This window comes from Lolium rigidum, chromosome 7 (genome assembly GCF_022539505.1).
Source record: "Lolium rigidum isolate FL_2022 chromosome 7, APGP_CSIRO_Lrig_0.1, whole genome shotgun sequence".
NCBI classification, from domain to species: domain Eukaryota; kingdom Viridiplantae; phylum Streptophyta; class Magnoliopsida; order Poales; family Poaceae; genus Lolium; species Lolium rigidum.
This window is the reverse complement of record NC_061514.1, coordinates 12,158,290-12,184,467: the sequence shown is the minus strand read 5'-3', so window position 1 is coordinate 12,184,467 and position 26,178 is coordinate 12,158,290. Positions and strand designations below refer to the sequence as shown.

At 44.5% G+C, this 26,178-nt stretch overlaps 2 protein-coding genes and 1 long non-coding RNA gene across 3 annotated transcripts; 1 reads left to right on the top strand and 2 right to left on the bottom strand.

The window, feature by feature from the left end:
• Positions 1-1,339: 1,339 nt before the first annotated feature.
• On the top strand, positions 1,340-17,651 carry LOC124670896. Its single transcript, XM_047207362.1, has 23 exons — positions 1,340-1,537; positions 5,628-5,851; positions 5,970-6,075; positions 6,411-6,512; positions 6,616-6,754; positions 6,857-7,007; positions 7,083-7,206; positions 7,375-7,552; positions 7,706-7,734; positions 8,428-8,576; positions 8,652-8,754; positions 8,859-8,954; positions 9,041-9,093; positions 9,219-9,339; positions 9,563-9,625; positions 9,711-9,770; positions 9,884-10,045; positions 10,252-10,322; positions 14,768-14,861; positions 14,975-15,111; positions 15,218-15,298; positions 17,150-17,255; positions 17,607-17,651. Exons 1-23 carry the CDS (start codon positions 1,340-1,342, stop codon positions 17,649-17,651), a joined length of 2,592 nt encoding a protein of 863 aa, XP_047063318.1.
• On the bottom strand, positions 10,678-13,508 carry LOC124678277. The gene is made up of 2 exons (XR_006994403.1): positions 12,067-13,508; positions 10,678-10,987 (listed from the first exon to the last, which is right to left on the bottom strand). It is a non-coding gene; the product is annotated as an uncharacterized LOC124678277 (long non-coding RNA).
• A 4,479-nt stretch (positions 17,652-22,130) lies between the features above and the next one.
• On the bottom strand, positions 22,131-23,353 carry LOC124670895 (probable glutathione S-transferase GSTU6). Its single transcript, XM_047207361.1, has 2 exons — positions 23,021-23,353; positions 22,131-22,565 (listed from the first exon to the last, which is right to left on the bottom strand). The coding sequence occupies exons 1-2, from the start codon at positions 23,351-23,353 to the stop codon at positions 22,131-22,133; spliced, it is 768 nt and encodes a 255-aa protein (XP_047063317.1).
• Between the last annotated feature and the right edge of the window lie 2,825 nt (positions 23,354-26,178).

Here is a 26,178-nt window from a genome sequence, read left to right as displayed (position 1 = left end):
GGCAGCGGTGGTAGGCCCGCCCATCGACGGAGCGTCTAACGGCAGGCCACCAACCCAATGTACCGCCATTCCCGGTGGCGGCATACGCCATGTGTCGCCTGGTCAGCGTGCCACCACGTTAGTTTTGGCATATGCACTGAGAGGTGGTCTTTTCTGGCATTTCACTGGGGTAGGTTGTCTGATGTGTCAAAATTTCGGCTAGAGGATCATGCAGATGTTCCGTTCAATGGAAAGGAGATCGATGATGGGCAATATGAAACCGTTTTCTAGATTTCTACAAGCTGTTGTGCTACATATTTGTGGTTAACTCCTTGATAAATTTCAGCTTGGTTTAGGCTTTTGAAGGTGGGCCCCAATTAGTTAATGGCCTATTAATTAGGCTCTCTAATTAGTACTATTATGTTCTCTGCCAACAATTGATGAAAAGTGGTGTTCTCTGCAAAACAAAATGGAAGTTGTGGTTTTGTGCAACTTTAGCTCTAACATGTGGTGTGAAGTGCTATTCCCTCAGCAAAAGCATACAACAACCCAAGCAAATGCAAAAGGAAAACTCGTGCTAGGGTAGGCTCCACCGATGTGCAATGCATGCATCCAAAACCGGGCCGCGGCCGTTGGTCTTCACCAAACCGATCGATCTAGCTAGCTACACATGATTTGCTTCAGTGCAACAACGCTGCGACCGAGACGCGCCCGTCCTCGCGAACCGCGACATCAGCCTGTTGTCACGTCCTCGTTCGGACTTTTTTGAGATTCTGAAATGTTTTTTCGGGGGCATGAGCACATATCCTCCTATGTGCCAAATTGAATTTCGACAGACTTAGATGTTACTATATTACATTGGTGATGTAAGCATGCACGATGGCAGAATATTGCATTCAAGACGATTCATTATGTGTTCAATAAGACATTTACTGTAGCATAATGATCAAAGATTGTACAGAGAGGTGGTAGAGAAAATCACGCGGCAAATCAACACAAAAACGCCGTGCTAGCTTTATTAATTGTACGGAGTAGCAGCGATGCAAGAACGATTACAGACGCTGCAGCAAGTACTGAAAAACGCTGTAGCGGTGCAGCTCCTACTGTTTCATCCAATCCTCCTGCAGCATGCGATATCCTTGCGCAAACCACGCGGCATGGAAGCAATCAAGCAACCTAGCGCCTATAGTGTCATGCAGACATGCACGTGATGTGCCGTCGTACGCCGACATTGTGCAAGTTGCGATCGCACACTAGACCATGAAGCAGCTTAAATAGAAGGGGAGGGCGCGCGTAGACAAACTAAGAGCACATCAGAGCTATAGCAGAGCGAGAGAGCCAGCCGATCGAGCATAGAAGGATGAGGGTGGCAGTGGTGGGTGGCGGGGTAAGCGGGCTAGCGGCGGCGCACGAGCTGCTCGCCACGAGCGGAGGCGGCGTGCGTGTGACGCTGTACGAGGAAGACGACCGCCTCGGCGGGCATGCCAGAACGGTGGCCGTCAGTGACGGCGCCGGAGGCGAGGTCCAACTCGACCTCGGCTTCATGAGCTTCAACCAGGTCGCTTCATGTTTCTCAATCGATCATCCCGTGGGGGGTTTTGAGATTTAGATTCTCAACTTATGTGTTATGTCCATGTATATATACAAATCATTTTGCTAGCGAGTGCATGAGAAAACTCTATATGGTCACCACTAACTGTTACGTTTTTCAAATGTGTTTATACCTCATATACATACAGATCATATGCCGCGACACTTGTCTTGTGAAAATTGCCCCGTTATTCACATGGAAGAAAACATCATGGCTTTTGATGGAAAAAAAGATGAAATTTTCGGAAAAAAGTACACATAAACGTTCAGCTTGTAAACTGCATGCGCTAGTGTTGGGTCTTTTTTTTCTTAGATCTCGCACAGGTTTTAGACGTGTATTCTTGGATTTTTTTAGGAAGGTCGCAAATATTTATTTTAAATACTACATTGGCTAGAATTTGAACCCATAACCTTGTAGGTCCGATACCATGTGAAATTGCATGCGCTAGCCAGTTCAACCAAAAGACCAATCTATTCGAGGAGGACTAGCCAATTATATTCAACACAGTTGTCACGACGATGCTGTTTACAAGGCTTGTGAAAATTTCTCTATGGTTCATAGGGTAGAAAGCACTATGGCTTCCGGAGGAATGCAAAAAAGTTTGCAATGCGTTAATACCAAAAAATTGTTCATGTGTAATAGTTAGTTTTCATTAGGTGTTGTGATGTGTAGTTGTGTTTTACTCGTAGTTTAAAGGTAGAAAATTTTTCATCGGTACCGAGTTTCTACCGCCTTTGCCTCACACGCAGAGCATTAATCAATGGTGGGAGGCTTTCCTTGCAACCCTCGACGTCGGTCCAATGGCTATTTTTTTGTTGAGCGGGACTTTCAGTAACCGACATGAAAATCGAAGTTCTTGTTACCTCCAAAAAACATTGCTACCGCTAGAATAAATTCGAATGAGTTTAATTTTAACTTTAAAAGAAGATCAAATAATAACAAATGGGATAGGTGGGTGTGGTGGCAAGACACACTGGGGTTCGTGGGTTTGGTTTCTTCTCCCGGCACCATTATTTGTTGGAAAGTTCACTCTCTATGTAGGTGGTGCTTCCCAACATAAAAATGAAAACTATTTAGCCCTGAAGAAAAATATTTATGATGCAGCGAGTGGGGTTTCAACCCCATGGATGGTTGTAGGCGCAAATCGCTGACCACTACACCGTGTAAGTAGTATGGGGGAGTAAGGGTATCAATTATATTTATGTATAGTATTAAAATTTTGAATTCAAACAACTCAGATGGTAAAATACCGAGAGCTCCGAGATTCGCAGTAACCAGTCATTCTAATGCCTACATAAACAAGTTGCTTGAGATAAAAAAAACCTTGCACATGACATGCCTAGATCTCGGGAAATCCACTTTGACTCATAGGTGTAGATGCACACACTATTTAAAAATCTATTTCAAAATGTCTAAAAATTCTGAAAAAAATATCAGGGTGTACTTCTAGACATTCTATGTTCACGCACAAAGTTTCACAGAAAAGTATTATTTTTTGTGGCCAGTGTAAAAATAATAATTCGACGCTCCAAAATAGCTTTTAACAAGACAATTTTTAAATCTTTTTTATATAGTGCACACAAAATGTTTTTTCATGCCAAACTTTTGTGAGCTAACATAGAATGTGAGGATACACACTTTTATTTCATTTTTTTAAAATATTTTGAAATAAATTTAAAATACATTTGTCATAATAGGTGCATCTACACCTATGAGCCAAAACAACATGTCCAAAAAAGTAGTACTACTGTTATAATATAGGGAACTATAGTTCCAAAAGCTTAAAAAAACATATATCAAACTAGCATTTGGCAGCCTAAAGATGCGGCTGCTCCACCTCCTTGGTGTACTGCATCTCACCCTCTGCTGGATATAGCAAATTTTGCAGTATTAACGAAATTTTGAAAAATTTCAATTTTTTTGTCAAACCAAAAGTTTAGCGATTAAATTAATTTAGCAAAACTAGCTTACAAGACGTGAAGTCAAAATCAGGACAGTTCGTATAACCACATGTGCCCTCCACTACCACTAGACTAATGCGAAATAGATGTTTTTATGCTTGAATTCTGTTTCTTAAAACTTTAATGTACGAGAATTTTCAAATATGGTAGAAAAATTGGATCGGTATTAAGTTTTCTCGTATTTTAGCGAAAATCGTTATTTCACTAAATTCTTTCAAAAATTTGATGAAATATTTTTCACTTCATAAGACACTTCTCCCTATAAATCGAAGCAAAACCCAAATCTTCAATGCCAGCAATTCCCTGCATAGCCCAAGCCGTACCCCTCCTTCCTCCCCTGACCCCTCATGAGGTCTATTCATTGCCGGTTCGGGGTTTTTAGAGACCCAATGGCGGACACCATGAATAGGTCCAACAGTTTGGAGGAAAAATCGATTTCATACATATATTAAAAAATGTGAATGCATAAAAATCCAATAAATTGTGATTGGCAAATAACACCTGGTAGAAGAAAAGGAGAGATGACACCTGAACGTTGTAGTAAATTAGCACAAATCTAGCTCTCCAAGCATCCAAGACCACATGATAAGCTATGTAAGAAAATAATATCTGATAGAATAGAAAAAGAGAGATGACACCTGAACGTTGCAGTAAATTAGCACAAATCCAACCATCCGAGCATCCAAGACCGAGTGAACCGCTAATGCAGCAGCTACAAGTATTGTAAAAAAAAAGATAAATCACTCGCCGGGTTGGGGTTGAGAACGCAAGAAAGTAGAGGATAGAGCCGGTGCTAATAGAAATTAATTCAAAGTTAGATGCGCTCCTTCCGTTTTTGTATGCCCAAACATTGACTAACAATTTGATCAATAAAAAATAAGTTATATAACACCAAAAGCATATTGTTGGAAACATCTTTCAAATATCAATCCAATCGTATACTTTTGGTGACATATATGAAAGTTCTACCCCGAAATGTGTTGCGACCTCGAAAAAAAATATGAAAACAGAGGGAGCCGAAGAAGATTGATCTTCTCCCACTTCCTTCTCTTAGCCCCTAGCAGGCGCTCTGTGCCTCCGTGCGTGATGCAATCGTTTTGGTTGGTTTGAGATAGTTATCACATGTAGGTGCAGATTGGATATATGGGCCGGCTTTGTTTCGGGAGTGGCTTCATTTCGGCTTTGTACCGCAGTCCTGGGTATGGGCTCCCAGCTTGGTCGGGCCTGGCTCTACCGCCTGCCTTCCCCGCCCGTTCTGCTTCGGCCACCGCCCTGTGCTCCAGTGGCCGCCGCCTCCGTCGTCGCCGTCATTTCCTGGCCTCCAGCACACGCTCACACACCGTCGTCACCACCAACGGCGGCCGTCGCCGCGATGCGTCGAGCTGCCTTGAACGTCGCTGCCTCGCCTCAAGCGCCTGTCACTCTCTTTCCTTGCCCCAGGTCTCCACCACCTCTCCTTGCCGCCGCCCGACGCCGCCGCGTCACTCCACCAGCCTGCATGGACGCCCAGGAGGCCGACCCTGGTGGCCCCAAGAAACCACGGCGGTCACTTTCGGCACCGATGATTCTGCTCGACCCAATGCGTGTCCGCGCCAATTGGATTCGGTTGGTTGAATCTCTGTTCTCTGCAAACTGATGTAGTGTAGGAGTAGTTGATATTGGTGATGCGATTCCAGATTAAGATCTGAGCTTTACATATACGTTTGCCCATTTGGATTAGTCTTGTAGAGTTGCAGTCATTGTTTCCTAGTTCTGAACTTTTTTTTTTTGCGAACGTTCCTAGTTCTGAACTTCACCTATCCCTATTCCATTCAGTTTACTCCGTTTGGTAAATATCTAAACATCGTTTTCTACTTTGTCTGATACAATCAGTGATTGTTTGGGACAACCCGGTGAGCATCTTGGATTGTTGAATCCTACCTGCACATGAAGCTCTTCCTAGGCACGAGCTGAGCGTTCAATCTTATTAATGTGCATGTTTGGTTGTAATTTTGACTAAACATGGAAGGATCCTTGCAACTCTAAATTATATGATTGAGTACTTTTTTTTGTTGCTCATTAAGATTTGTTGTGCCATATGCATCAAAATAATGCAGGTAACATATCCCCACATGATGGAATGGTTAGAAGGGCTCGGGGTGGAGATGGAGAGATCAGACATGTCGTTCTCAGTGAGTACAAATCATTGTGGCGGACGAGGATGTGAGTGGGGCAATGGCAACGGTATCTCGAGCCTCTTGGCGCAGAAAGCCAACATACTGAAAACCAGTTTTTGGCGCATGGTCTGTGAGATACTCAGGTTCAAGAAAGAGGCTCTGATGTAAGCAGTCCAGTCCATCAGTTCACATGTGCATACATAATACTTCCATTACATATATCTATGCCTTGTGTTCATATATGATAACAATTAATCTGCTTGTCTGATCTTTGGAACGAAGGTACCTGGAGTACCATGAGAATAACCCTGATCTGGACCGTAGCGAGACATTGGGGCAGTTCATTCAGTCGCATGGATATTCCCTCTCATTCCAAGAGGCTTACCTTGTACTGCTTCTAATCTACTTGCTTATGCCTTTTTTCTAGCGTATCGAACAACCCTTTATTTTTGCAAAATCTAACATCATAATTTCTCTACTCAATTTATGATTTTTCATGTGTTTTTGGGCAGTTATGTAAAAACTGTGAAGGGAAACTACAATTTCCTATAGTATGAAACTTTTTGATAAAAAATTCAAATTATTATAAGTAAAATCAGTGCAACATGGATGGGTATAGGGGGTGGTAAGGCCAGCTGGTTATGTTAGCTTGTAGAAGTTTTTGAGTGTGCAAACACACTGTGTCTCGTTTATGCAGTTTTGAAAAATATATACTTGGTGCAGATTCCGGTCTGCGCAGGCAGTTGGTCATGTTCATCACAAGGTGTTTTGAGCCTCTCGGCTTTCTTCGTGCTGTCATTTTTCCGTAACCATGATCTTCTTCAGGTGCCTAGCAAAACTTTGTATACATGTTCCTTTCCTCTTGCATTTGAATGCTTAATAGTTAATTTGTCTTTGAAAGCTGATGACTATGTCGCTGCACTCTCAGCTGTTTCGTCACGCCCAGTTGCCCACTGTCAAGGCTTGTTCGCAGTCGTATGTAAACAAGGTAAAAGGAGAATTGGAAAGCATGGGCTGTCGAATAAAAACCAGCTGTCTGGTAAAATCTGTTTCAAGTTTTGATGGAGGTACATGCGTTATTGTTTGTTTATTGTTGCCTGTACAAACATTGTGGGTGTCATCATATATATTATTGATCCACTAACTAAAACAATACTCTATCTTGACAGCTGGCTACAGGGTCTTGGAGAATGATGGTTCAGAGGAAACATACGACAGTGTCATCCTTGGGGTCCGTGCACCTAGTTCTCTCAAAGTACTAGGAACTGAAGCTACACATTATGAACTGAAAATTCTAGGTGCCTGTCAGTATGTCCAAAGGTGAAACCTGCCTACTATTTTCAAATGAACGCATCAATAGAGTTTGATCTCATCTACTAATTGTCTGACACATAGGGACATATACCTCCACTGTGATCAAAATTTGATGCCCCGAAATCTGTCGGCATGGAGCGCCTGGAATTTCCTAGGGGTAACTAGTACCGGGTTTTCTGTTACTTACTGGCTAAACCATATTCAGGTAACTTCCCTACAGCAAGATTTTCATCACGATATAACACGCTGTAGAGCAGGCTGTAGCACAGAATAGCAGCAAAATAGAAGCTTAAGCCTAGCCCCTTTAGCTGTATGAATGGATTACTTAATTATTAACTATGGTATATTTGTTCTTTTTTTTTTGCACTTCTAGAAAATTGAATCCATCAGGCCTTTCCTCGTGACACTCAACCCCCCTTGTGTTCCGAATCACGTACTGCTTAAATGGTCTACAAGCCTTCCTGTTCCGTCTGTGGCTGCGGCGAAGGCTTATCTTCAGTTTGATCAGATCCAGGGAAAGAGAGGAATATGGTTCTGTGGGGCGTATCAAGGTAATCTGTTTCATGAATTCCAGTTTGTGGATTAGATGTTTGTTACAAATTGCATTTAGATGTATGATATACTTTTACTACATTACTGAACTTAGGTGTGAAATGAGCTAAAGAACATTAGGTCTCAAATGTCTCATCTACCTTGGATCGCAGGTCATGGATTCCATGAAGATGGATTGAAGGTATCTGCATGCACAAGCTGTGCATTTTGTCATTTAGACCTGTCTTGCATTTCCTCTCGGCGAATCTTGTCACCGCTTTCCCATGCCGGAAAGGTGGTCAACAAAGATGGAAAGAGATGATGGCCATGCTCACGCATTGTCGGCCCAATCTCCACAAAGAGAGCGGCAAACTGGATAAGGCATTTGCTGCACGAAAACATCTCATTGTTTATTCCTAGACAGCAGAGATAGAGTGCCCCCATCGAACACCATTGTTGTGAGTTGACAGCTAACCTGGGCACAACTGACAAGTCATGAGCTGACAAGCCATCTTGATTCTTGCCAAAGATGACAAGGACACAAGTCAGAAACTATGATTAGAGCATTACTAGTTTATTATTCCCATTGCTTAGTGATCAAAGAGTTTGATCCCTGTTTAGAGACATGATGTTCTATTAGACTGTAAACAACTAATCTCTAACAACGCTAAACATACCTAATCCTATCATAACCATAACTAACCATATTCTTGCTTACCTCTAGTAGGCTTATGGCCCAAGCTAGCTACTAGATTTCCAAGCTTCTCCTTTATTCATCTATGGGGGCACCACCCTGACATATATGATTTTAGTTTCAGTGGCATAATTTAGATTTACTATTTGATGAAATAGTTATGTGAGGTATTTTTATGTTGGCCATATTGAATCGATGCAGTCTGGGAGAGCAGCAGCTCAAGGTTTGCTTGGAAAGAAATGTGAGCTTATGCTGAACCCAAAGCAGATGGTTCCATCATGGACCGAGGCTGGGTCACGCCTTGCTGTTGCAAGATTTTTTAACCAGTACATAACCATCGGCAACTTGATGTGAGTCCTTGTATGAGTCAATGTACTACGTCGCATCTAATTATGAATATTTTTAACCATGATAGTTTTGTGCAGATTGGTCGAAGAAGGAGGTAGTGTGTTCAGCTTTGGTAAGGCTTGCGACAAATGCCATGTGAAATCTGTCATACGAGTTCATGACCCCTTGTTCTATTGGAAGGTAATCTTCTCTTCTCTTGTTCTGCCTACACTTTTTCATACTACACTGCAATTGCTTCATCCAACCTTCTCATTTGAACTACATGTGTTTATCATGGCTCTCAGGTTACAACAGAAGGGACCATTGGCTGGGCAGAAGCCTATATTAATGGATGTTACTCTCTTGTTGACAAGAGAGAAGGCCTTCTGAATCTTATCCTGGTAAAACTATACCAAAGTCCACGAGCTTATCGCTAGAGCTATTTCTTCTTCATTTCAGATCAAATCCACGATCCATTTCTTTGCAGATTCTCATCGCTAACAGAGATGCGCGTAGGAACCGCGGCATTGCCAGAAAAGGGTTCTGAAAACTTCATTTCTCAATTAAATTCCTATGAATTCTTTGATAAAAATGACGTGGTACCTGAGAATCTATGCGTTTCTGACTAATCATGTACGGAGTATATGATTTTTTTGGGTGTGCAGGGCTTGGACACCCTTGCATGCAATAGCTAATTTGAAATATGCTAAAAACTTTCTGCGCCATGTCTCGAGGAAGAACACTGCAACACAAACTCGTCGAAATATCTCTCAGCACTATGATCTTGTCAGTACCCATCTCTCTTCTTTTATTATTACATTCCATCTGGATTAAGATACCTAGTTGATTAGGTCAATTGTAATACCATAGTTATTGCCGATCTTATTGAGTTGAGATTTTTGTTTTCCGAACATATCAAAAAGATTTGTTATCATTCATTACTTTCCACGCTTTTATAATAACAAACCAAATAGTACTGATAGTTCCGTCTTTTTATATATGTGTGCAGAGTAACGATTTTTTCAAGCTTTTTCTGGATAAATCGATGACTTACTCTTGTGCAATTTTCAAGGTTTGTAAATCTTGTGATTTGTTCTGCAGCTTGTAAATGTTGTAGCGTAATTTTATTAATTCATGGACTAAACTTAAACTGGTAGATGGAGGATGAAAGCTTAGAAGCAGCCCAGCAACGTAAACTTAACCTTCTAATCTCAAAGGTAATACTGCCATATCTCTAGAAATTGTGTCATCATATTGGTTACTAGTTAGAAAATGTTGTGAACATGATCTGATGGTACTTCATTCTTGCAAAATTCATGTTTAACCAAAGGCTAAAGTCGAGGCGGGGCATCATGTTCTTGATATCGGTAGCGGCTGGGGCAGTTTAGCTATACAAGTGGTTAAGCAAACTGGCTGCAAATACACTGGAGTGACTTTGTCAGAGGAGCAGCTTAAATACGCTGAGAAAAAAGTAAAAGAAGCTGGCTTAGAGGTTAGTTCTATGTTACTCCCTCCTTTACGCAAGACCTGTCCAGTTTACTAGTTTAGCAGTAATTAATCACCATTCCACCATATGTGTTCATTGATAAAGTTTAGTGCGAGTATTTTAGCTTTTTTATCCTCCAGACCTCCACCCTTTACTTGGGTAGGGTGAAAGTGTAGCTAAAAATTCTACCGTCAATTGTTTTTATTTTTTAGGAGCACATAACTTTTCTGCTGTGTGACTACCGTAAAATGCCACCTTGCAAGTATGACGCAATCATAAGCTGGTAAGCATTACTAACACTATTATGGATGCGCACTGTGACTTGGACAATACCCGTGTTTACATATTCCTCTTCTGTAAATTAAACTAGGAAGTTTCAGCGCGGCGACACGCCGCGCCCGTTAAGTTAAGTAACATTTTTTATGATGAGATATCGATTTTTTTTTCATCGAAAAGGAAGAAGGCCGAGGGGACAGCAGCTTTCCTTCGGGCTTTGCCTGCTGTAATAAAGAATTCCAGCAAGGCCCAGGAAAGGGTTGGCAACAATGATGAGATTGTGAGGTGAAGAATAGAAGATGATATTGTCTCAAAAAGAGAAAAAAAACTTGAAACATAGAAGTTACACAAATCAGCTGTAGTTCAAAGGGAAAACACATAACACTTCCACATCGATTACAGGCTGTAGAACATAACTGCCAGCCAACGTAGGAGCAAGCCAAAACACTCAGAAACAACCATTACTGATTTTGGACTTTCCACTACAAAAAACTCATGCGGACACAAGCTACAGCTGCTACATGATATAAGTAGGTCCAATCAATTCTTCGAATACTGCCATCACGAAGTTGAAAATTCCTAACCAAGAAGAGCACCTTATATACCTCAGCATGCAAGGTCCCTCGATGCTTCTCCAGCAACATGATTTCCGAATGTAACGCGAAAGCCACACTGTAAAAATATTAATAAGTGCTGAATTACTAATCAGTATTATTCAGTAAAATATAAGTTGTGATCTGACACAGGAAAAAATGGACACGCGAGAAAATACACACTAAGACATGAGTCCCACTGTAAGACAATTAAAAGAATCCTAAGAAGAAAAACATCATGGCAAATGGCAAATGCATCCAAAATAATGCTATTACAACACCTTTTAGCCGCAGAGTGGTCCTGCAGATGAAAAGTAGTCAAAAGGAGCAGTATTTAAATTGGTCTGGTTGTACGGTTACAGGAGAGATATGAAGGTAAACTTGTTAAATTGCTTAATTGCAGCTTTACTAAATCGAAGTCAGTACCACTTGAAGATGAAAGTACGAATTTTGTTCATGAAAGAGGAATGGAATTAGACTTTAAACATTACTCATAAAACCGTAGTAATAGATGGTGATGCATATATTATGCACAAACAAATCAATGAGCACACAAATAAGTACACAAACCTGAAACAGAGGACACACAAAGTGAACATACATGGCATAGACTACCATGAGCTAACTTCTAAAATAAAGAACGGCAGGAAACTGAAACACCTCATCAAAAGGCAACCCAACAGAAATGCTCTCTAAAAAATAATGGGTAAAACTCTGACCGCATCTTTTATGCAACAAAGTAAATATACTTTAACTTGCATCTATATGGAAGTGAGAAATTCTGCTAATGAAGAGATAAAGAATGACACGTGGTTTCTGTCCGCATTGATATATAATATTACACTATGTAGCATATGAGCAAAGGATTAGCATGTCAAATATAAATTTATTCAAGCATATGACTTGGCTAATTTGATCAACACAACTTCAGATATGAATCGTATATATAGAACTCTTAACGAATAAGTAGCCAACGTTAATGAAAGGCAGTTTTATCCATTGTAATTCACCCATCCACAATTGCATGGACCGTCACACTGATTGGTGATAAGGTTGAATGCTACTTTGCAGGAAAACTCCGTCCATTAATTTCTCAATAGACCAAAGTTTTCTTTTACTCACGGATAAGATAACTTTGATCAGAAAGAGATAGCATACCTAGCTTTCATCGCAAGGGACCAAGAAGCCATGGGCAATGTCTTCCGCACAATGTATATATAGAATTAGAGATGCGACGGTGACCAACCGGATGCGCCTGACTATACTAAGATGATACCTCACCAAACATTTTAGCACATAACTGAAAAAGGAAAGATATGAAATTATCCTTTGAGCAAAATGACCTGATGTGCAGAGTCTAAATTTACTCCCCACGGTGATTACAAATCTATGAAGTCGAAGACACCTGCACCAAGAACTGGAGAACTCACCATTGAGCATATCACTTTCAAACAGTTATCTGCAAGACAAAAGCAGAAAGTAAAAGAGCAGTGATGCTAGATAGCTACCAAGAAGTAAGGAACTAATAAATTCATTCAAGAAATGGAGTCTATTGGAATAGCCAGGCTGCTATTAAGAAGGTTTCTGATTTTGCTCCATGAAAATGAGTAGCAAATAATACCGACTAAATTGCATATGTCAGCACATGCTGTACAACTGAACTAACACTGTTACTTGTTGGCGCCATCATATTAGCTCTTATTCAGACCACTAACAGATGCATCATAGTATAGCCAGAAGGCCATTAAATAAGCAACCATATGTATACTTTACAGCCCTGGCAGATGGTGCTCCATGCTTTGATGTTCTGAATCAGAAATATGAACAGACTTCTAAGTCAGAACATGCTGGTTGAAACCTCAGATGAAAGAAGCAGCATTACATTAATAACAGGAAAATGAGCAGCTATAAGTAAGCAGATACGACATATTAAGTAGGCCAAAGTAAACAAAATATAATTAGTACTACTCCTACTCTCACCAGAGCAATGCATTTTTAGACCAAATTCTGACTAATCACTGAAATAGTCACCCTATTTAGTCGGCTAAGTTCATCGTTAGATTGAGCAGACAGTTAGCCTGAATGGACGACTTAACTGATTAACTAACTGACTGGCACCACATAGATCCAACATATAAAATGTAGATCTGCTGAGGCATGAGCTACTCTATAGAGCTAATTAAAATGTTTGGCGAGCATGAAGATTTCTGGAGTCAGGTCATGACTTTAGCATCGAATACTATACCTCGTAGTTGGTCGGGCTAGCTTGGTTCAGAAAACAAACTGACAACCTAGCTCTCAAAATTATGATTCGGTTTGATAAATGAAGTCACAAAATGATGTTGGTCAGTTTTGCTTCAGCAGATCGGGACACAGCTGTATCAATCAGATGTAAATTTCTGGAAAACGTGAAAAAAATTCTTCATGTACAAACGGAGTGGTATTCTCATTTCCAAATTGTTCAGAAAACCATGGATTCCTGGAGACCTACAGGCCAAGATACGTTGAGGCTCAGTCGGCAGAAGATACAGCCGACACAGCCCTCCGACAACGCCCTCCTCCAGGAGCAGAAGAATTTCCCCATGCAGGACCTGGAGGCGTACCCGGTGCACGACCTGCAGGCCGACCACGCCTCGGACGCGCATCACCAGGCGAGTGCAGGCACGACGTCTTGAGCATCGAACAGGGGCGGGCAGCGCGGCAGTACTCTGCCGCAAATAGGTGCGGCTGAGCTGAACAGGGGCGTGGCGGGACTCGCGTCCAGCATGGGTGGCCCAGAGCTGCGCGCGGTGCGGAGGAACTCCGCAGCGAGCAGGGGCGGGAGGGAGCTTTGGGCAGCGCGACGGAACTGCGGCGACCAAAGGCTGCAGGGAGCTTGGCCGCAGCGAGTTAGGCGTCACGTACCTATGGCGCGTCGCTGGCGTGCTATCCACCGAAACCTCCGCGCCCACCGCTCCTGGGTCGACTTCGTCGTCAACGGCTGCTCTCACTCCCTGGAGGCCGACGACACATCAAACGCGCATCGCGATGGCGGCCAGGGATAGCGGAGGTCGGCAAGCTTGACCGCCCCCACTCCAATCCGGCCGCTCCGCCGGTGACCACACGCACTGTCTATAGCCAATACATGAGGTCGGGGAGAAGAGGATGGCGGCGAGATTCTCATCCACGCCGGCAGCCGCCTCTGGACTCTGGAGGAGGGGAGAGCTGGAAGCTCCTCCACTGCGCTGCCAGGGAGAGAGAATAAGGGGGCGCCACCAGCAGCACCGCCGCCTCTTCGGCCGCCGACAGCAATTATCGCTTTCACCCAGCGCCAACCCGGCCGCCGACCCTCCCAGCGCGCCGCCGTCGATGCCTCCATGGGCCATGGCCTGCCAATTCCTCTCGGCTGAAGCAGCACGATGACGCGGCCAAAGCTGCAGGGGGCTGGGGGAAGCCGGCCCGCCTCCTGTGCCATGGCCTCTTGCCGGTGAGGATCTGTTCAACTGGAAGGTCCTGCGGCGCCGTGTTTGTGGGATGTTGGGTCAATAGATTGGTGGAGAACTCCACATAGAGACACGACGTGGAGACGGGAGAGGTCAGGAAATCTCTGGAGGATCCAGTCAAAGCGGTGAGGGGATGGTAACCACCGCTTTGACTCCCAAAACTGGTACTGTTAATTTGGTACTGTAGATGGCGTTTAACAGTAACCCGGATCCTGAGGTTTCAGCAAACTTGTTCAAATTTATTACAGTACCCAGTCTATCTACAGGACAAAATCTATACGTGGCTAATCCTGATTTGGTAAACCGTGAAGTGAACAGTAGCCAAATCAATCTCCTTTTAGCAAAGAGGGTTAGCTTTGATATATAGTAAATATCAGCGGTATGATCGAACATGTTGGCCATGAATACATGGACGAGTTTTTTGCCATCTGTGAGTCTCACTTGGCTGAAGATGGCATATTGGTCCTCCAGGTTAGTACTGCAGGATAAATATCATTGTCAACACCTAATCCACACAAGTCCTTAGTTAGGTTTACACGATCACAAACTAACCTTTATCTGCAAATACCTACTTGTGCGTCCAGTTCATCTCAATTGCAGAGGAACGGTACGAGCAATACAGAAAAAGGCCAGATTTCATAAAAGAATACATATTCCCTGGCGGCTGCCTTCCTTCTTTGGCCCGTGTAATGGCTGCCATGACCTCGGCATCAAGGTTCTGGTACGTTTCACATCAATCGATCGATGTTTGATTAATTGGTTACTTCATGCATGGTCATGGATGGATCTAGGCTGGCTTATTAATTACACTATCCCTAATGTTGTAGCATAGAGCATGTGGAGAATATTGGGCCCCATTATTACACAACTCTGATACACTGGAGGGACAACTTCATTGCCAACAAAGAGTAAGTATATAGTACATTCAATTGAATGCTCTTGTTACAGTTGTGACGATTTGTTAGAGTACGTCATGGGCCTGGGCCCGTTAGTCTTATGGTTTGCTTAGGGGTCAAGTAAGCCTTGCTTGGGAGTCAAGTAAACCTCTCTATATATGGAGAGGAGATGTATCAATGTAATCAAGCAAGAATTAAGAAGGAAATCCCTTCCCTCTTGCCACCGGCCGTGGGCAAGGCCCCCGGCCGGCCCTCTCGCGCCCTCGCAGCCCTCTCTCTCCCTTCCAAACCCTAGCAGCCACATAACACTTGGTATCAGTTTTCCCGGGTTCGATCATGTCCAGCCCTCCACCGAGTTCTTCCCACCCACCGCCGCTGCAATCCGACGTCCCCGCCGTTCTCTCCCCGGCGGAGATCACCGCAGCCCTCCGCGATCTCGCCACCGCGGTCCAGGAGATCTACCTCTACTTGGCTGGCCCCTACGGGCCTCCGCCGCCGCCGGTCTGCTGCTGCGTGGCGGCCGACGCACCAGGCGGCCTCCGCCGCGATCACCGGGCCGCTGCAGCCGCTGTTGCTGTCGTCGCCGCCACCCGACGCCGGGCTGCTGCAGTCCCCGCTGCCGCTGTCCACCATCTCCTCGGCGCCGGGGGTCCCTCTTCTCCAGCAGCCGGCCGCCTTCTTCCCCACCGGGACGCTGCGCGGCAACGGCAGCTGCCGCCGCCACCAACGCCGCCGCTGCAGCTGCTGTCCTAACCGACGCTATCCCTGCCGTTCGGTGGGCAGCCGCAACGGCAGCGGCAGCTGCCGTCGCCACCAACACCGCAGCGGCCGGCCGCTGCCGCCACCAACGCCGTCCCCGCCTTCGGCGGTGTGGGAGCGACCTTGGCCCCGGGCTCTACATCGACACCGCCCGGGATGCCCTTCCACCAGGTCTGTTTCCCTCCGTCGCCGTCACCGCTTCCGGCTTGGATCGCTATCCGCGACGTGTCGGCGGCGGTGAGGCTGCAGGCTGCTACGCGCGGCCTCCTAGTGCGTCGGCGTGTGCGGGAGATGCGTGATCTGCAGCTGCAGCTCCTCCAAGTTGCGCTTCGTTGCGCAAGGGACCTCGATCTCGTCCGCTGCGTTGGGGATCTTGGGCGTGCGGTTTCCCCCACGGGCGGCGAACATGCTGTTTTTCCCGCGGGCAGCGACCTCAAAGTCTGCGCCATCGACAGTCATCCGGCGGGGAGAAGGCATGGTCTCACCAACAGGAGCGCACCGCGTAGCACCACTACATTCCGCCGCCGGCCGCCGCGCGGGCTCCTTTTGTCCCGCTGGTTTCCATGGGATCCAGGTGGTTGTACGGGTGCACGTCCGACGGGCGGATGGGGTCCACTTTATGTTCAGGGGTCAACAATAAAGCGTCCCAGTCTATTTCAGGTTGAGAGTAATAAAACAAGCCGAGATGTAAAAGGCTCATTTTTAGGTGTTAGGGTTGTGTTGCGTCGAGTCATGGTTTGTTTAGGTTGCAGCTCGAGGACGAGCTCCATGTCCAGGTGGGGTGTAGTGTTAGAGTACGTCATGGGCCTGGGCCCGTTAGTCTTATGGTTTGCTTAGGGATCAAGTAAGCCTTGCTTGGGAGTCAAGTAAACCTCTCTATATATGGAGAGGAGATGTATCAATGTAATCAAGCAAGAATTAAGAAGGAAATCCCTTCCCTCTTGCCACCGGCCGTGGGCAAGGCCCCCGGCCGGCCCTCTCGCGCCCTCGCAGCCCTCTCTCTCCCTTCCAAACCCTAGCAGCCACATAACACGATTATACTGTTATGATTGATTACTCAGTTAGTAGTATTAATTTCTTATCGCTTTCTTTTTCTTGCTGCAGTCAAGTTTTGGCCTTGGGCTTTGATGAAAGATTCCTCCGTATCTGGGAGTTTTACCTCATATACTCTGCGGCTGCTTTCAAGTCACGAGCACTTGGAGATTACCAGGTAGATATGTATATATGTGTACATGTACATACGTTATTTCCAGACAGATGGAGATAATTTACTCCCTCTTGTCTTAAAAAGATGACATTATGGAAATCGGCATGGTCTCCTGCTCAAATATAGTAGTCATCAATTTCCACTGTAGCAAATCATAAAACTTGAACGGAAGTGATTTCTTGAGAAAGACCTAAACATGTGATTTTCACATATCAAATCAAAACATTTTATAAAGATATGAATGGTCAAAGTTTTAAACAAAATTTATGTCCGAACCTTCCCCTTTTTATGGAAAAGGAGGTCGTACTCCAGGTACTGATTGTGATGCCTGACTGGCCGACGTATTGCGTGCAGGTTGTTTTCTCTCGTCCAGGCAACAGGCGGCTAGCCATGTCTTGATGGCTAAAGACATTAAGACAACATATCCTTCTCCGTTCAGCTGTCGAACTGCTACTTCTCGATAGCCTAAGAACTTCTAATAATTCAATCCCAGAATGGTTCGTTCCCGGCAGCCTAATCACGTGGTTTGGTCATATATCCTCTAGCTTGTTTTAATCATGCAGTGTTCAGTTCTTCGTGACAGTGTATTGTTATCTTTCAATAAAGATGTACCATGTGTGCATGTGCACGCGTATGCAAGTGCTACATTATATATAGCCTGGTTACTAGAATTTGGGAAATGTATGGATGAAAGTGGTCCGTTGCTTTCATATCTATCAGAAACAGTTGATGTCCTGTTTCTAGTTTCTGATCTATTCTTTTCTTTTAGTTAAACGTCGTCACCTTTACTCAAAAGATGATAATTAACATATCCGATTGGACAAGCCCAATCAGGGATTAGTTCAAAGGAAGCTACTTCCGAAACTAAAGATAAAGAATGTTTTGCACAGACACATGCGTTGCCTTATTAGCCTTTGTATGAACAAAAGCAAATTTATCTGAAGAGTTGAACTGATTTCTCCCATCTCTTTAAACACTTGCCACAAGCCAACCTCCCCAAGACCAGCCTCTGAATCCCCCTTCTCTGCAAGCAAAAGACCATCCCTAGGGCAGCTCGTTTTGTTTGCTCTGCTTGTTCTTGCAAAATGAAGAACATCACCCTGACGTCCTTTAATTAATCATATTTCTCCGGAGGATTGTATCTTGCACACAACACAGGAACACAAGCGAGACATTAAACACCGTGAAGAAAGCTATATCCTCTTGAGGGAAATCGCGGCCGAGTGAAGCGACAAAACATGTGCATGCATTTGAGAATAGAAGGCATCACTCAATCAGACATCAAAACATCCATTTCTACCCCATCACATTAGCTCAAGTACCTACACATGCTCTTGATGTCAATAGTTCTTCCGTGCTCTTCATCCATGTCATCGATATCATCACCAAGGTAGTAAGAAAGAGATAGATCGTCATAATCATCGCACGAAGAAAACGGAGAATTGCAACAACTATCAGGATCGGATGGCAGAAGGTACTCATAGTCATCCACGTTGATCCTGGCTAACTTGGCTCCTAGGTTTTCATCCATCTTGATATTCCAGCAATCGTGCATGTTAAGATACTCTAGATGATGGCAGTTGTCGAGGATGGTTGTCAAGCCTTCATTGTCGAGTTTATCATTGACAATATGCAAGGAACGCAAGCCACACATTCTAGCAATTGCACGAGCTTTCCGGTCATCCTTAGGTTCAAAATTCCAGTGGTTGACAAGTCTAAAGTGCTTCAGGCCTGGGCACGCTCCCGCCACAAGTTCGAGAACTTGTGTGCGATTTAAGCACCATGAAAGCTCAAGCTCCTCAAGCAGAGAAAGCTTTTTGATTGTGTTTGCAAACCCTTCGTCGGAGATACAGTAGCAGTTAATGAGATGAAGGCTCTTCAGTAAGGGGGCCCTGCATGATATAATTAGCTCTTTAGTAAAAAACTCGTTCTCTTTGTTGAGCAGAAATGAAGACATGAAATTAACAACGGTCGGATGTAAAAGAGTAGTTCAGTGTGAAGCAGCACCAAAACGTCATATGCATAAGGCTGATTTCACCGTGTAATTCAGATAAAGCAGAGGAAATAGTATCCAAACAAATTTAGTGTTTACTGGAGAGCTGGAACAAATATTTTATTTGGCAACTAAATATTTGTTGCAATTTAGCATGAACAACCAAACATTTGGATACGTGGCATCAAACCAGAGGTGGGGTTAGGGATGAAGAAGAAGAAAGCCTTACTGCTCAGCGAGGAGGACGAAGTGGTCATCGTGGAGGTGCTCGCCGAAGAAGGTATGGCACTGCCCCGCGCTGAGCCGCAGGGCAGCCCGCATGATACTCCTGAGGCCGACTCGCCAGTTGAAGGGTGGAATATGATGAAAATCACGCAGGTCAATGCGTCGCCACAGCTCTGGCTCCTCTCGCGCGGCGCAGCGCCAGGAGCGGCACACCGCCGCCACGCCGCCGATGAGGAGCTCCGTCTGGTCCAGCCTGTGGAGGATGCACGAGATCGCGTCCGCGGGCAGCTCGGCCCAGTCCCTCCCACACGGCAGCTCCATGTGCTTGAACACGGAGACGTGAAACGCCGGGGCTTTCCTGGCTCGCCCCCGTCGTGTCGCCGGAGTGGCCGCCGGCGGAGGCGGTGATGACGACGACCGCATCGCGGTCGGGATGTGGAGCGCGCGGTATCGAGGCAAGGCCGCTTGCTTTTATATGGACTGTGGCGAGCTGTACGTGTGTGGGTCGGTGTCGGTTTCCTCGCAGGCATATGGGCGCTTTGTCTGTTGCCATTGCCAGGCAGAAGTTTTGAGGGCTAACCTACATGCAAGGGCCTCTGTAGATCTAATGACCTGGACATCAGCATGTATAGTTTTGCCAAAATAAGTTGCTTCGTGTAACTGTGGCATATTCAGGCCAGAGAAATCTTGTGCCGCATGCCAAAACAGCTTTGCATGCTCACGGCGTATCAGAGCTGTTGTATATGCCTTCTTTTCCAGCTCACCCAAAACATCGCAATCGTGGCGGTGAGAGAAAGGCGAGGATGAGTGCATCCATAGCGGCGCGTCGTAGCAAATTACATGTTTATTCAACTTCAACCGGAACAAAGCAAGTAAGAAAAAATAAAACATGCATCACTTGTATTTTTCGAGGTGGGTTCATCATCAACATCTATGTCCATCTGAGAACCAACCTCAGGTTGGGTGGTTAGGAGGATGGTTGTACCCCCAGCCCACCAGAGTTCAAACCCCGGGTTTGACATCTGTGTGTCTCATAAAGGCGGAATATTCTTTCAGTGGGAGGCGACGTTCCCGTCGACAGCGAGGCGCCTGTGGTGACTTCGTCAATTTCAAGATCCAATCCGCCGGCTCGGTCTTCCGGAGGTGCTCATAGGGGTAGGGTGTGCGTGTGTGCGTTCATAGGGGTGAGTGTACGCGCGTGTATGTGAGCGCCTGCGTTTGTACTGTGTTTCTCAAAAAAAAAAAAAAAAAACATCTATGTCCATCTACAAAATTTACAACAAGGAGGCAAAATTCAAGGACAAGATATTCACATACTATAGGAATAAAATATGAAAATGTGAGTGACTCACATTATAAGACTTAGCTATAGGATCACCAAAAATGCTACCATCACCATTAGATGATACTTCATCTTCATCTTCTAAAGATGACGTATCAAAATCCTCCGACCTGGAGTCATCAACGTCCATAGTTATTTTCTCATTGTCAATCCTAGAAGCCATAGAACCATCCATCAGTCCAAATAAAACCAACATCAGTGACCTAATTAACGGAGCTGTGTTATAGAACCATGTGTACATGCACCAACATAAAAACTTGGCTTGAAATTCATTGTTTAATGCAGATCAACAAAAAATGTCCCAAAAATTGATAAAAATTTGAACAACAAATTAAACCCTAAGCACACATGCGACAATACATCCTAGAAAGTACATGGAATAAGAATGGAATAACAGTGTGTCACGGAGGGCTAACCTTCTGGGCGTCGGTGGCAATCTGGACAGCCATGGGAAATTGGGATCGGCGGCTGTCCGCATGACCTCTTGCTCTGCCTTATAATGGACCGGCCTGTATGTCGACCGTGGGCAGGCGGAGGGTGGATGACTCAGACGATTGTCGTCGTATCGTTGTCGTGAGGGGAAGGCCAACGATCCACCAGATGCGGGAAGGATAGGAGATCGCCGAGGTAACCGGCCACGCCTGCTACGATCGACCGGGGTACGTGGAAATGGCAGTGGTGAGGGATCGACTGGCTTCAACAAGACGGAGGGATCAAAACCCTAGGTATGAATGACGGCCGTGGGAGGGGTGGAGTCGGACCAACGCCGGACGCCGGATCCTTGCCGCGATCGGGCGAACAAGTATCCACCGGAGTAGATCGAGATCGGAGATGGCCGGGCTAGTGGCTGCAACGAGCTGATCACGGTACGTGAGAATGGAAAGTGACAACCTATGACAACCACCACATCGATCCATCCGACGTGGACCCAAACAAAACCGGTACGTACATACACCGTATACCCTTTCAATAAGTACAAGGGTACAATCGATATAGATTTTCGGGGGCTAACCTAACCCGACCCACTATCGTCGGCGGAAGGAGCATGTGCATAATGGTACGGTTATGCAATTGTTTGCTTGGGGGCCTACGAAAGCACTGCTTTTAACTAATAGAGGTACCTTTTTCATTTTCGATACATAGACAAACAAACAAAAAAATATACATACATTTATCAGTATACGAGTGCAAGACTGCACACATGCACATCGGCTTACAATTTATGAGTACTATTTCTCTATATATTCTTGTTATGCGGATTATTTCTGTATCTATTTTTAGAGAGGCTGTTTCCTCCATTTGGTTTGAAACCTTGGCTCTATAGTACCATCCAACTCATGTAGAATATCATAGCTATAGAAAGGATCGTTATGAACCAAAGAATGGTACCATCAACCATTTTCTGTTGGCCAGAGCGGCGAAGGGACATGGCCATGGCAAAGTCAACCACCTTGGTCACGTCCGGCATAACCGTTTGGGCCGCCTTCAGCTCGCAGAAGCGGTCGGTCCATGCGGCCAGGAGCGGTGTCCTGGCGGGGTCGAGTGTCTTGATGCCCTGCATGGCGTGCACCCACGGAAGAAGGCTGCCGAGCACGACATCCACATATCCGGCAGCTTTGCCCCCAAAGAATGGCGTGGAATACTCTCTCAGGGCTCCCTCTAGAGCCCTCACCGCGGCGGCCCCTTGATTCTTCCCCTCTGCCTTTTCAATCTCCGTTTTGCCCCATGCCGCCTTGTGCATCGCGTCGATAAGCTGTGTGCACAGACACACACACGCCACAGATTAGAAAGTAGAACCATGGGAAAATGCCTCCAATATGATAGAATTACGTCGTGGCACCTAGTCTGAATACTGTAGCGCCCCAAAATACATATTTTCACACCTCTAAAAAATAAAAAATTCGCATGTAAAGGATGCACGTATGTATATGTGTGTCAAGTTTTATACCCAAATTCGAAAGTATGTAGTCTAGGTAAAAATCACAAGTTCCGGATGAATAGTCTAAAGAAAACTCCCCCCTCCTGAAATTTCTGTAACTTAGTGGTCGGATAACTATGTAACTTGAGGCTTGCTTCAGTTCCCCCTCCCCCCTACAAAAACTTGAAGGGATAAATTTTCTCGTGTGCCTTCTGCTAAACTAAGTTTAATCGGATTCCGCAGTACGAAGGACACCCGGAAACCGGAAAGAAAGGAAACACAATATATACCGTGTCATCAATGAAGTCCGCCCAATATTGAGCGGCCGCACGCTCGTAGCTGTCGGTGGGGAGGAGGTCAGGGCCGACCCCGGGGAAGACGTCGTCGATGTACTGCAATATGTTGGAGGACTCACAAACAGGCTTGCCGCCGTGGATCATCATCACCGGCTGCTTACCAGGGAGGAGCAGCTCGCCGGTGGTGTTCTCCTTGTTGGGGTCTTGCTCCACGTAGTGGTAGCTGACGCCCTTGAGGCGGAGCGCGAGTCGCACTCGCAGTGTGTGCGGGCTCGCCCACGTCCCCAGCAGCTTCACATCGTCTCCTCCTCCTCCTGCGCCGCCCATCCCTGGTGTGGATCAGCTGAAACTTTGCACAAAATGTTGTGTTCTTGGATCTTGCCTGCACGTACTACTTGTTGGTGTTTGGTTATTGTGTGACTACTCGGTATATATAGGCGAGCAGAGCAAAACGATCGACATACGAAGGTCGAATGTTTTGCGTGTACGTACTATTCGTCGACTTGGAAAAGTAACCAATTACGACCATATGCAGAGGTGAAAAATTAACCGTGTACAATGGTTTGACTAGTACAAGTACGAGCAAACTTGAGCCAGTCCATAAGTTGGCCTAGAATTGTGCAGTCCGTGAGGTGAAACCGCGTGCCGTGCAGCCTTGGTAGCCTGCCCAAGTGAGTGCGGCAAGAACCGTCACGACTATACATGCACCGAATTAACTCTTCAATTTTCTTTCTGCTCTCCAAGTGCCATCTTTTTATAACTTACACCTTTTTATTCATGGGAAATAAGTGTTACATGACTTACATCTGAAATCAAAAGAGGTATAATCACATCAGGAGGTTCATCGATCTATCCAAACATTTTGGATTGAACCTTTTGGTAACCTATCTAATTCACGAGCTACACAATTCATCTCACGAGGGTTGTATTCAACTGAATTTTCACAAACTCCGTTGACAAGTGGTAGCAGTCATATTTTTGTTGCGATTAAGCTCCATGTAACATTGTTGTCACCACCTCTGAACAGGCCTGCCCGAGTGCTGCGAAAAAATATTGGGCTCGCTTCAATGTTTAAGGTCCAAAGACCAATTTATAACACGCCAATAAGTATTCCCTAGGAGAAAATTGCAAAGCCACCACATCTGGGGCAACTACTACAAAAGACCACTAATATAAGGATATTTTGCAAATCGCCACCGGGTAGCCCATTGCAAATAACATTGATTTGTTTGGTTAGCCGTCTTAACTGTTGTTCTGATGTTGGGACCCAACTGCATGGCTGACGTGGCAGCGAAGCTTTGTCCTGTTCTCGGCGGCTGTGGCTGCCTTGGCTGGCATTGTGAAGCGCAAGCCGGCAAAGAGTACCCCCCCTCCGTGTCAGTGAGTAAAATTTCCCTCCCACCATTATCTATTGCATTTGTAGCATACCTTTAGGTTTCAGGGTTTGGGAACATAGTAGAAATACCAAATTGAAATGTGTTGGTGTTGGTGTTGATTTGTATCTTGGACGATAAAGTATGGGACGTTAGATTTCATTTCCAATGCCCTAAAGTTGAGTCCATTAATATGAACCGGAGGGAGTAGCTAAGTTTTCATGATTTTTAGAGGGATCTAAAAATATTTGAAAAATACTAACTATTTTTCATGAATTTAGAGGTGTCTAAAAATAGTTTTAAAAATAATATCTATTTTTGCATGAATTTTGAAGAATCTAAAAATAGTTTTTAAAATACTAGGTATTTTTTCATAAAATAATACATGGATCTAAAATAACTTATAAAATACTAGCTATTTTTCCTTGATTTTGTAGATGGGTCTAAAATAGTTTCAAAAATATTAGGTATTTTACATGAATTTTTAGAGGGATGTAATAGTAGTTTAAAAATATACTAACTATTTTCCATGAATTTTAGAAGGCTTTCAAAATGCTTACAAATTATCTTTCATTTAGAACCCTCTATGACCATCATCGAGAACCCTCGAAGGTCATCCTCGAGAATCCTCTAGGGTCATCGAGAACACACGAGGGTCATAAAGAACATTCAAGGGCCATCACAACATTACCATTACCACAACGGTAACAACATTACCATTACCATTACCACAATGGTAACAACATTACCACAACATTATAAATAGTTCAACACATACCCAATCATTCAAATAAAACATGAGGAAGAAATTTAAAATAAATAGACATAGTTCACTAATTCTTTACCATTACTACATGGCAAGTAAAATATTACACCTCATTCATCACAATTTTTCTTGATGCTCTACAACCTCTCCTTGTTACCTTCACTAACTTTGAGAAGATCAAACAACATGTAATTAATCTTCTTATTCTCCTCCTTCAAATTTTCCCATTCCTCATCCCATTTATTTACCTGAGCTTATCAACTCCATATATGATGTTTTCACTTCCTTTCGCATAGCCACTTTACTCTCTAGCTTATTCCTCCGCTTCTACATATCCCAACTCACTCTCAGCTTGTACCTTCATAAATTCAAGGAGGGCAAACTTTTGCTCCTCACTATTTTCCTTCATCTTGTCCAAGTCCTCCTCAACCACATTTTTATCAACTTGTTCCATGAATTTCTTCACAACATCTAGCATATTGGAGTACTTATTTTTCACTTTGTTGTTCTTCTTCTTCTCACCTGGCCCCTTGACCAACTCTATGATCTAATCGGTGCAGACTTTTGTTCTTGTTTTCCACAGTTATGAAGGAATTAACAGCGGAGGAGGTGAGGTGTGCTTTGGACAACATCAGGGACCTCAAATCCCCGGGATTGGATGGCATGCCCTCCCTCTTATATAAGAATAACTGTGATATTGTGGGCCACAAGATCATGGAGGGGGTGTTTGTAATAACCCAGAACCTAGGAACAACGAAGGGTAGATTTAGAAATGGGATGTGCATTTCATCGCAAAACGGGGGAAATTTTCGCGCCTTATTGCAACTAAACCTAAGAGGGATCGAGATTCTCTCTCATCTTGCACTTAGGGTTAGGCAATGTGAGTTAGGGAAATTTCGACATGATCTCTTTTGTATCTTGTTGATTTGGGGAATTGATTTCATTTGACAAGTGTTAATACATTTAACAATAAGCATTGAACAATATAAAATAGAACTCATAATTCAAACACA

Excerpts from the sequence above, each read along its gene's own strand:
- LOC124670896 (XM_047207362.1), top strand. The coding sequence starts at position 1,340 with ATGAGGGTGGCAGTGGTGGGTGGCGGGGTAAGCGGGCTAGCGGCGGCG. Across the intron at positions 6,513-6,615 it reads GTAACCATGATCTTCTTCAG|CTGTTTCGTCACGCCCAGTT; the intron begins GTGCCTAGCAAA and ends CTGCACTCTCAG. Across the intron at positions 15,299-17,149 it reads AACTTCATTGCCAACAAAGA|TCAAGTTTTGGCCTTGGGCT; the intron begins GTAAGTATATAG and ends TTCTTGCTGCAG.
- LOC124670895 (XM_047207361.1), bottom strand. The coding sequence starts at position 23,353 with ATGGGCGGCGCAGGAGGAGGAGGAGACGATGTGAAGCTGCTGGGGACG. Across the intron at positions 22,566-23,020 it reads CGGACTTCATTGATGACACG|CTTATCGACGCGATGCACAA; the intron begins GTATATATTGTG and ends CTGTGCACACAG.